Here is a 10877-nt window from a genome sequence, read left to right as displayed (position 1 = left end):
CCTTGCCACTGCATACCACCGGCTTGGTCCACTTAGAGCAAATACAATAAAGTACAATCAGCAGGCTGTAAGGATTAAAATATTATATTTTTGCTAAGTTGGATGAGGGAGAACAGGAGAGAGAAGGGAAACGGGCTTTTCGTGAAGAGCTAGCTCTAGCACGTGCTCCTAGAAGCTTTATGATAATGAAATATGGGTCATATGTGATAAAAGTAATACTCTTTTATAGCTAACTATTGTACAAGCTAGCTATAAGATAAGCTGTAAAATGACTTATAGCCAACAGTTGGCTATACTGTTAACCATGCTCTTAACGAAGAGGTGAGGGAGCCCTTTCATTGTTCAAACCTCAAACATGAAGTCCCAATCAATTTTACCGTAAGCTTTTTCGGAATCATCTTTAAACAAAACAACAATACAATTATTTCTATGAAGATAATGGATAGTTTCATAAATCACTACAATACTATCAAGAATAAAGTGACCTTTTATAAAAGTGGTCCGGACTTCAGAGACAGTTTTATTAGCAACCTTCATAGCTCTACTATTTAGGACTTCGCTAAAAATCTTCAACGATACATTTAACATACAAATGGGATGTTTATCAGCCCCCTGCCCTTTAGCTAACAAAGTAACCACGCCATAATTAAGTCTAGGAACATCAATCTTACCATCGTAGGAATAATGAAGAAAAGGTTAAGAAGGTCATTACCAATAAGATGCCAAAAAAACCAAAAGAACTTGGCCGGAAAACCATTAGGTCCAGCAGCACTATTATGTTTTGTAGGGAAATGTGTGTCTTTAATTTCTTTTATTGTAAACTTGTCTACCAAACTATTCTTATCTACTTCGGACAACACATCCTTGAAAGGGGCACTCAAGGAAACATGAAGCAGCTCCACACTCCAGAAAAGATTCTTGTAAAGTTAGTCATATATTTAAGAAGAACATCATCACCATGTATGATCCCTTCATCCTGAACAAACCTAAAGATTTTATTCTTACGCTTCCTACCACTAGCTTTGATTATAAAGTATCTAGTATTGCAGTCCCCTTCTCTAATATCTTTCTCTTTCAACCGTTGATACCACTTAATCTATTCCCTAAGAATTTTTTTAGCTCGTAATTAGCCAACGGAACTCCATTGGATTAACAATTCTTATTTAAGGTATCCAAAGCAATAGTAAGTTCTTTCCTTCTAATAAACTCCAGTTTCGTCAACATTTTCTTAGCTTCACGCGGATTGCCAAATTTGCATAGCCATCGAGATGAAAGCAAGGCAGTAGCTTCTCAACAACCATCCGATGCCTGATCCGACCGACCATTTTTATTTACTATGTTTGTGCCTCTCGATCCATTCATTCTTCCTTCTTTTTTTACATATGGATCGCTCACATCTTTTTTTTGGGGGTGCGAATCAATGAAATTTATTGATCAAACAGTTTGAGTATTGCCCAAGATAGTAGTAGGGATGTGTGGAAGCTTATTTGGTCTTGTCCGGCTCCGTCAAAGGTTCTGTCGTTTGCCTGGCGAGTAGCGACGAACTCCCTGACGACCTAGAAGAACAAGAAGCGGACGGCATGACAACTGGTTTATCCATGTGGTGTGTGAAGCCGATGAACAGCAGCGTGTCCGGTTTTTTATGCTCCTATGGAGGATTTGGCATGTGAAAAATGAAGTTGTGCATTCAAAGTCGGCTCCTCCAGTCGATGCATCAGTGCGGTTCCTTGCGAGCTATTATGATTCCTTGGCAAATTTGAGAGCTGATCCAAACGTTGATTACGTCAAAGGTAAGATGGTTCCATCCCATTGGTTTCCATTACTCAGAGATATCGGTGATGTACCGATAGACAGTTGTAGCTCTTGGACTCCCCCAAGCTATGGAAGATTGAAGTTAAACACTATGGATCTATATTGAACGGGAGTGTTGGAACTGGCATGGTCTTACGGGATCATGATGGCAACTTTATCTTCAACGTTTGCAGATTTGTTGGTGATTGTGATGACGTGTTTGAGTCTGAGATCCTAGCTATCCGGGAGGGTCTCAGTTTGGCGCTACAATGGAGCTCTCTACCGATAGATGTGGAGTCTGATTGCCTTAAGGCTGTTGCAATGGTAAAGGGCACGGGGCGCAACTTATCAAGATATGGTTTTCTGATTGGAGAGATTAAGCAAAGTATGGGGAAATGTGTCTCTTTTATTACTCATATTCGTCGGTTAGGCAATTGTGTTAGCCATGCTATGACTAGTTTTGGTAGAAGGCAGGACCGAACCATGGTTTGGCTCGGTTCGGCTCCAGATGAAGTCTTATGTATTGTCTCATGAGATTGAATCACTAATGATTGAGTAATATAAGAGTTTCGCAAAAGAAAAAAGTTAGATTACAATTTTGTTGAGGAGTATTAGCAAGGAAAAGAGGAGCATAATTAAGCCAAAAGCAACTACGCCTAGACTCGCTCGCTTTTCTTTACACAAAGATGCGCTGCATTATTTGCATCCCTCCAAATAAAGCTCAACCGGAAACTATAGAAGTTCCCTACTATCTCACCAACCTCAGACAGAAATGGACCGCTCACATCTTCTCTCACCTGACAAAACGCATCATTCTTAGCCGATTTTATTACTCACCGGGACACATCACCCAACACTCATGAAGAATATGAAGTACTTTTCTAGAAAAGGTAACTGATATACACAGAAGGCTAGGTTAAGCGCGCACCCAATACGTCGCAAAAACCATTTCTTTGCATCCGGGGTTCTTTTCTTTAGAAAAGAATGCATTTCATGCCATCAGCACTACTGCACGATTCTGTGCTGCAGAGGGTTTCCAAAAAAAAAATGCTCGGGCATCACCACGACACTCCCGCGGCACACGCAGGCCACATCACAAACCGACGAACATATATCACGCACGTACAAGGGTGAACACGGTGAAGAATGCAGGCGCGCCAGGAAACGAGCAAAAGTAAAAGTGAGCTTATTATACGTACACACGAATCAAACTGCACTGTCTCTGCATGCCCTGATCGTACTCACCAACGACGACGGGCTTCATCAGAACAGCGCGAGCAGGATGATCAGAGCCCCCGCGACGGCGGCGACGAGGCCGCTCATCGCCGGCACGAGGGACCCCCCGGCGGCGCCGGCGGGGATGGTACTACCTCCCGTCGCCGAGCCCCCCGCGACCGTGACGGTGACGGCGAGCTTCATGCCGCTGGCGCAGTGGCCGGGGATGTCGCAGATGAAGTAGTGCACGCCGGCGGTCGTGAGCGTGATGGCGGTGGCGCCGCTGTCGTCGTTGCTCAGGGAGTTGCCGCCCGAGCAGGCGTCGTAGCCGCTCTTGTTCACCTCCGTCACCGTGTGCGACTTGCTCGTGTAGTTGAACACTGCACATGAATTGCTAGTTCACCAACATGTACGTACGTACGTACGTGCCCCCTCCGATTCGAAACATTCATCGTGATTTTAGTTCAGATCTGAACTAGAACCACGACAAGTTCAAATTTAAACTAAAACCAAAACAAGTGTTTCAGAACAGTAGGAGTAGTACATGCATGCGATCTCAGCATCTCACCTAGCGTGTCGCCGACAGCGAACGTCTTGTCGGACGTCCAGTCAGTGTAGTCGACGCCGGTCTGCCAGCCGTGCCCGTCGCCGACGTCGAAGGTCGTGGCAGCGGCCGCCACGGCGCAGGTCGCGACCAGCAGCGCGGCGAGGGCGGCAGGAAAGGATGCCATGGTCGGGCTGAAATCCTTGCTGTTGCCGACTGGATAACTGAGGTCTGAGGATTACACTGTTGCCGACTCGCTGTCGTTCTACACTCGACAGCAGGTCGGGGCTAGGGTCTTATTTATATACCACAGACAGGCAGTTGCCAAGCATTCGCAGTTCAGAACCGAACTTCTGCCGGAAAAACTCCCCTTTCCTGAAACTGAGTTGGGCGCGGCGTGTGAAGGGAATGGGACTGGAATGGCTTTGGTGCGACACAAGGCTTCCGGTGATCCAATCAGAGGGGAGGCGAAGCTTCGCCTGCAGAGCTTAGGCAATCTGGCAGGCATCTCTGCCACTGTTCTGCTGGTGTGCTGCGCGCTGGCAACCGCACTAGAGTACTCTATATGGGAACCCCTTTGGATGATCCGATTCGGAGCATCAGCGTCTTCTAGTAGGAGGGCACTCGAAGCGTTAAAAGAGGAGCTGGTAAGACGATGCACTGATGATGACAGTGGGACCGATGGTGGAATAACTCGATCGTGACACCCGCCAAAAAAATAATAATCGATCTACCCACTTTACTCAAACGCGCTTATAGCTCGCCCGCGGCGAGCGAGCGTCCCCTTCCCTCTAGGCGATGCGCTACCGGGGCCCGTTAGTTGCTTACCAAAATTAGTTCGTTCGTTTTTTTACTTTTGCTTTTGTTTATTTTATTTATAACATATATATATATATATATATATATACCTACACCTGATAATAAAGCGGCTATTGCTTTCGTCGGAAAACCCACCACGGCATCTTTATAAAAAAAGCCTCTGTAATTTTTGTTATTCAACCCGCGCTCCATCATTTATCTGCAACGTAAAAAAAACGATTTGCTACAAAAATTATACCCGTACGCATCGCCTCCTCCCGTCAACCCTGGGCCACCCTGCCCTGTGCTCAGGCCGCCGCCACACCACTCGCCGCCGCAGCCGACCTCAACCGCCACCGCTGCCGATCTCAACCCACCCGCCTCCGCGGCCGTACCTCTCCCCGCTCACTGCCCCCGTTGCGGCGCTCGAGCGCATCGCGTCGACCCTGGTCCACCCTGGCTTGTGCCCAGGCCGCTGCCACACCACTCGTCGCCGCGGCCGACCTCAACCACCACTGTTTTCGATCTCAACCCATCCGCCTCCACGGCCGTACCTCTTCCCGCTTGTTGCCCCCGTTTCGACGCTCGAGCACAGCTTCTGGATCAAATCAACGCGGCAGCTACAGTGACTGGGGATGATGCGTCTGCTCGATGCAGAACGGCGGCGGCGCGCGGATAAGGCGCGGCGGAGCGAAGTACTTGCAGGTGGAGGCGGGCCTCCATGGCTCACACGGGGAACTCCGAGGTTATGGTGCGGCAATGGCGACTCCTTATGACCAAATAGAGGCGCCTAACCCTTGCTCCCCTCATCGTATCCCCTCCTCCGGCAGGAACTCATCATTTGGTGAGATCCACTCCCCATGCCTCCAACCGTGTGCCAAGCACCGGCAAGAAATTTTGTTTTGTGGGGATTTGTTTGCTGATGAATGAAAGTATTGAATGTAAGATTGTATTGTTGTAGAGACAGAGAATGGAACACCACCTTCAGTTTTTCATCTGATCCCACATTCTCTACCCCATGAGTGAAATAAGATAAGAGTCCATTGATCAATTCACATAGCCTCTTTGTTTTGCTTTACTTGTCCCGCTCAATTTCTCATCATGGTGGAATTAACAATGGACGGGTTGATTTTTCAACAAAATAGGATAGGACTGACTACATTAGTTAGTTAACTTATTATTTTAATAAATCAAAATGATTATAAAAAGATTAAAAGCGTGTGGTAATTTTTTCTCCCATTGCAACGCACGGGCCCTTTTGCTAGTATATTAGAATTACTTTAATTAAATTTTTAATGATTGCCATACTTTTAAAAATGTTGAGACCATTAAAAAAAGTAATATCTGAAAAATGTTCACCTGTTTCAAAAAAAGATTTTGTGACATTTTAAGAAAACGTTTACACAATGTAAAAATATATATTCGCAAAGTTTAGAAAAAGATGGTTTGTACCATTCCAAAAACAATTGATGCATTTCAAAAAATGTTCCTAACATAATGTTTGTGTAACTTCAAAACAATGTATCATACCATTCAAAAATATGTTCGTGACATTTACACAATGTTTACACATTTGAACAAATGATGTGACATTTAAAAAATGTTTAAACGTTTGAAAAAATGATGTGAAATTAAAAAAATCATACAATATAAAAAATATCCTTGTAGTCTAAAAAAGTTTTGTACCATTCAAAGAGATGTTTACGACATTTAAAAACTGTTCGCACATCTCAATTTGTTCGTAACATTTAAAAAAATTATACATTATAAAAATTATACATTGGCAAATCCGCCCCCTATACGCCGACAGGCGCGTCCGAGCACGTTCGCGAACAGCGCCCACCGGCCCCTCATATGTTACTCCGCACGTCCACATACCTGAAATGTCAATCATCAAATCCATGCAATCCATGCACATCAATCATCCGATAAAAATTGTGTGAAATCAATAGTTCGAAACAAAGCAAATCAAATCATAGTTCAACAAACCAGACATGTCAAAATGAAATCAATGTCCAAGTGAGAAGGGTTGCTTGTCGAATCCTTGGCCGGACGCGGCCATCCATGCCGCGTGCTCGTCGAGCTCGTCTTGCTCCGCCTGGGCAGCCAGCTCTGCCTGCTCCGCTTGCATCCTAGCTGCATGATCTGTTTCCACAGCCACCCTCTCCGTCTCGTGTGTCCTATGAACGTTGATCTCCTTCTTCTTATCCGCAAACCACTTCTTTGCATGCACAGATCCTCCTGAGACCCAAGGATGTCGGACGGCATAATCTGTGTCAGCGCTCGGATGGAAGGGATGCGGGGTGCCGGGCATGGCTGGGGAGACAGCTACTCGAGCATGTTTGCACCCCTTGCACAGTTGCCCCCCTCCTCTCTCGCTGTCGGGGACGCCGCATCTTACGGACGGCGTTCTCCGCCTTGCAAGACGCAATAGAGGAAGGGACGTCGGCGAATGAGGTGGATTGTATCTCCATCGCTTCGGTCGGGCACGAGTTCGAAGACATCTACGGCGGCAGATCGGGCCGGTGGTGAGGATGGGGAGCAAGGGGTGGCGGACGGCGGGGGCTCGAGCACGGGAAAGGTTGGAGGGCGGCGGGAAGAGGAGGAAGGGTTTGGTGGATTTGGTGGAATTTACGTTAGGGTCGGGCTGCCAGGTCCGACATGGCGGGCGTGCGTGGACGCTCCATATCCGCCACATATTTAGGCTGGATATGAGGGGTGCGAGTCAGCCCAAACATTTAAGGCCCATTTGAGTAAAAAACAATATGACCGGTCAGTGATCGGATGGGCCATCGGGTTTGTGGCGCGCGATTGTAGATGCACTTATTGAGTCTAGCTGGTTTCATGCGACTTAGGGCATGTACAATGATGCTACTTTAGAAGTGACATGTAAGATAAATGTTGAGGGAGGAATTCAATAGAAAATGCTTGTCTTTTCTTATTTAAAAGATCATCTTTTAACACAATATGTGTCACCACGTTTTTAAGAATTATTTTTTATTTTTAATAATGCTAAAAAATAATTTATTATAGACATCATCTCTAAATTAGATGCAAATTTAAAAAAATTAAGACTGTATTATCAGTCATTGTACGTGCTCTTACGATACATACCGGACTGAAGAGCAGAGTTGGTATCATAAGAGCAACTCTAATGGAACGACTCATTTCGTCCGCCGCCGTCCGTTTGAGTCAGCGCGGACAAAAGTGATGGTCCAACGCATGGACGCATTTTTAAAACGCGTCCGCGCCGATCCATTTCTGAAACAAATTTGGTATTGAAATACGTCGCCGCGGGCATGAAGCGGACGCGCGCGTCCTCTCTGTTTCCACATGTGGTCAGCCTGACCGACTTATCACACAGCCACCCACCCACCTCTACCTGCTTATTTAATTCGCTGGCCCCCACCCAGGGGCGGAGCTAGGCTAATGCAAGGGTATGCAATGCATACCCAACATTTTCTGCAAAACAAATCCAGTACATAAGCTGTTAGAGAAAAGAGAAATGTAAAAAAGAACGTTCAGCGCCACTTGGGCCTATATATTGGGATGCTACCGTTGCTAGTTAATGCTACTGGCTTCATTGTGGAGCCTTTAACGTGGCCGATTTGACGAAGCCGAGCAGTCCAACCACCACGCCTCGAGCTTTCAATTCATGATTCCGCTGATTCAATCGCCGTTGCGCCGCATCAAAGTGCATGCCGCACTGCATGCTCGTATCAGACATTTATTAAAGCAACAAACACATCATCTCATCTCCGCCACGCCGCCGATCATTCTCATGCGCGCCTATTAATTTGCGGGTACGCCTGCAACGACGTGCCCAATTATCTCATCGTCTGATTATTTTTTGCGAGTCTAAGATTGTTTAATCTTTATTTCTCTGATTATTACTTAAGAAAAGAATTTCGCAAAAAAAATTAAGAAGAGAGGATTTTCTTCATTCCCTAATTTGTTTTGATTAATCTATTGTTGTACCCAGTCAACTTTGGGTGATGTTTACATTGTCTCACTATAAAACTTGTGAAGAAGTGCAAGAGAAAGAATGCATATAAATTTATGAATTATGAACAATCATTTCTTGCCTCTAAAAGGGTGTGATCGTAGAGTCAATTTATTATTCTCCTTGTTGTTGCCATGTAACTAAATTATTGAAGACATTGTTGCTACAAAGAATAATTTAAAGTTTCATTGTTATTATTATGAACTTTTTTTATGTTTTATATTGTTGTGAAGAAAAAAATCTTTACGTCGCATACCCATGTCGAAAATCCTGGCTCCGCCACTGCCCCCACCCCACTCATCTTTCTCACATTATTAAATTGTCACAGTGTTGTTGCCCACTTATTTTTTGTTGAATGTATGTGTTGACCCATTTTAACAAAAAGACACGAACATATCGACGGACGACTCAAACGGATAAAAAAGAATAAAATCGTCGTCCATTTGGATCGACCCGTTGGAGTTGCCCTAACTTCTCACCTAAACAAGCCTTAACAAACGGCTCGCATGTGGCCGCAAAGAAGTGGTTGAGGCACAATGATGCGTGTTCTTGTGTTGTCGAGAACGATTGCGACTCTATCTCTTGACCCCAAGAGACTTTTCTTGCACAAAGTATCTTTATTATTACGAAGAATTGTCAGGAAAAAGAAAGCATTTCGTCACAAAACGCACAATCCATAATGCTCTGGCACGACTACAAACCAACGTGCATACACGACACAAGTGCGCGTCAAAGAACGGCGCCCCCAAGAAAACCGTAACGCAAATTAAGACGGCCGAAATCCTCGAAAGCGACCGATGACCTGCACTGCCTCTGCCCTGGCAACGCCCGCCGACGTACGGTCAGAGCAGCGCCACCTTGAGCAGAGCCCCCGCCGCCGCGGCGGCGACGGCGCCCATCGCCGGGACCAGCGAGCCCCCGGCGGCGGAGGCGCCGGAGCCTCCCGTGGACGAGCCGGCCCCGGCGACGGTGACGGCGAGCTTCATGCCGCTGGCGCAGTGGCCGGGGACGTTGCAGATGTAGTAGTGGGTGCCGGCGGTCTTGAGCGGGACGGTGGTGGCGCCGCTGTCGTCGTTGGCCAGCGCGTTGGTCCCGGAGCAGGACGTGTAGCCGCTCTGGCTCACCTCCGTCACCGTGTGCACCTTGCTCGCGTAGCTGAACACTGCGACGCAACAACAAAAAAAAGCCCAGCACATCTCAACACGTACGTACGTACGTACCAACGCATGCAGTATTGCCAGTATACATGACTGACAGGTGGTGGTGCCAAGGAGGACGCAAGTCGCAAGAGCTCGATCGCTCACCTAGCGTGTCGCCGACGGCGAACGACTTGCCGCTGGTCCAGCCGGAGTAGTCGACGCCGGTCGCCCAGCCCTGCGCTTCGCCGACGGCGTACGACGTGGCCGCAGCCATCCCCGCGCAGCCCGCGGCGACGAGCAGCGCGAGGAGGGCGGCGGAGGAGGACGCCATATGATCGACGATCGAAGGAGCGAGAGCGAGAACGAGAGGTTGGCACTGGGAAGGAGGCAAAGGATATATGATATGACGATGGATGTAATGTAGCACTAGCGCTCACCAAACCCGTAGCACTGTGGATGTAGCGGTGTCGCACACCGGACCCGGAGGTTGAGGGGTCTATTTATACACATCCGATCGCCACGTCCCCTCGCAAAATTTCCGGTGCGAAAAAGTTTAGGGAAAGAACTATGAGTAGTAGCCAATCGTAGTTTCCTTTTCAATGAACGGAATATGAACATTCTAAATACGATAGCTCGTGATTAACTGTTCGTATCAATGCGGTTATGTAAATTTACCTGACCATATTAATGTGGTTGTGTAATTAAATTTCTGTCTGTCCATATTAACCTGACGCAGCTTGATAAGTAAATTAAAGTTTTGCCTGTTTGGACAAAAAAAATAGATAGAGAGGGACATGATGGGAGAGAAAATAACCGGTAGACGAAGTGTTCTCCCGGCAGGAAAAAATACTACTTTTATTCTAATTACTATATAGAGATTTTAAATACTACTTCCTCCGTTCCTAAATATTTGTTGTTGGGACGAACTAAATTAGTTCTTCCTAACAATAAACATTATGGTACAGATAGAACAGTAGAGATAGAGATATGTCGCGTTCGGCGTGGGTGCAGCGTGTGAACTGTGAAGGGAATGGAGCCGGACGGACGGAATGCCTTGGGTGCGGCTCACTCAAAGCGTCGCCGGCGCCTAGCTGGTCGGCATCTCTGCGCAGTATCATTTCCGCCGCTCGCGCGCTGGCAGCCTCACCCACATAGTATACTATGTATATGCCACTTCTCTACGACCTGAAGCATGAATTTTCTGGGAGCTTTTGGACAAATAATCGAGGGATCAAGACGTCGGGCGCATTGAGAACGCAAAAGGATGGGGTTTTCCGCTAGCTTTTTGAACAAATAATAGTAGGATGTTTGGCTGGTCAGGGAACCGATGCCAAAGCGTAGGACACAGCAAAGGCATGTTTTCCCTAAAAAAAAAAAGAGAGGCAAA

The 10877-nt window shown here is 46.7% G+C and overlaps 2 protein-coding genes across 2 annotated transcripts; both read right to left on the bottom strand.

Moving 5' to 3' along the window:
- Positions 1 to 2656: 2656 nt before the first annotated feature.
- Positions 2657 to 3985, bottom strand: LOC123396882 (blue copper protein-like). The gene is made up of 2 exons (XM_045091667.1): positions 3575 to 3985; positions 2657 to 3386 (listed from the first exon to the last, which is right to left on the bottom strand). Exons 1-2 carry the CDS (start codon positions 3735 to 3737, stop codon positions 3055 to 3057), a joined length of 495 nt encoding a protein of 164 aa, XP_044947602.1. The 5' UTR covers positions 3738 to 3985; the 3' UTR covers positions 2657 to 3054.
- A 4963-nt stretch (positions 3986 to 8948) lies between these two features.
- On the bottom strand, positions 8949 to 9977 carry LOC123395721 (blue copper protein-like). The gene is made up of 2 exons (XM_045090749.1): positions 9656 to 9977; positions 8949 to 9513 (listed from the first exon to the last, which is right to left on the bottom strand). The coding sequence occupies exons 1-2, from the start codon at positions 9819 to 9821 to the stop codon at positions 9194 to 9196; spliced, it is 486 nt and encodes a 161-aa protein (XP_044946684.1). The 5' UTR covers positions 9822 to 9977; the 3' UTR covers positions 8949 to 9193.
- Positions 9978 to 10877: the final 900 nt, after the last annotated feature.

The sequence above is a fragment of the Hordeum vulgare genome, chromosome 5H (assembly GCF_904849725.1).
Source record: "Hordeum vulgare subsp. vulgare chromosome 5H, MorexV3_pseudomolecules_assembly, whole genome shotgun sequence".
In the NCBI taxonomy this organism is placed as follows: domain Eukaryota; kingdom Viridiplantae; phylum Streptophyta; class Magnoliopsida; order Poales; family Poaceae; genus Hordeum; species Hordeum vulgare.
The sequence above is the reverse complement of the archived record's forward strand: the minus strand, read 5'-3'. Positions and strand labels throughout refer to the sequence as shown.

What these genes read in the sequence shown, in the direction of transcription:
- LOC123396882 (XM_045091667.1), bottom strand. Translation starts at nt 3,737, where the DNA reads ATGGCATCCTTTCCTGCCGCCCTCGCCGCGCTGCTGGTCGCGACCTGC. An exon ending in CGCTGTCGGCGACACGCTAG is followed by an intron (nt 3,387 to 3,574) that starts GTGAGATGCTGA and finishes ATTCATGTGCAG; the next exon opens with TGTTCAACTACACGAGCAAG.
- LOC123395721 (XM_045090749.1), bottom strand. Translation starts at nt 9,821, where the DNA reads ATGGCGTCCTCCTCCGCCGCCCTCCTCGCGCTGCTCGTCGCCGCGGGC. An exon ending in CGCCGTCGGCGACACGCTAG is followed by an intron (nt 9,514 to 9,655) that starts GTGAGCGATCGA and finishes GTTGCGTCGCAG; the next exon opens with TGTTCAGCTACGCGAGCAAG.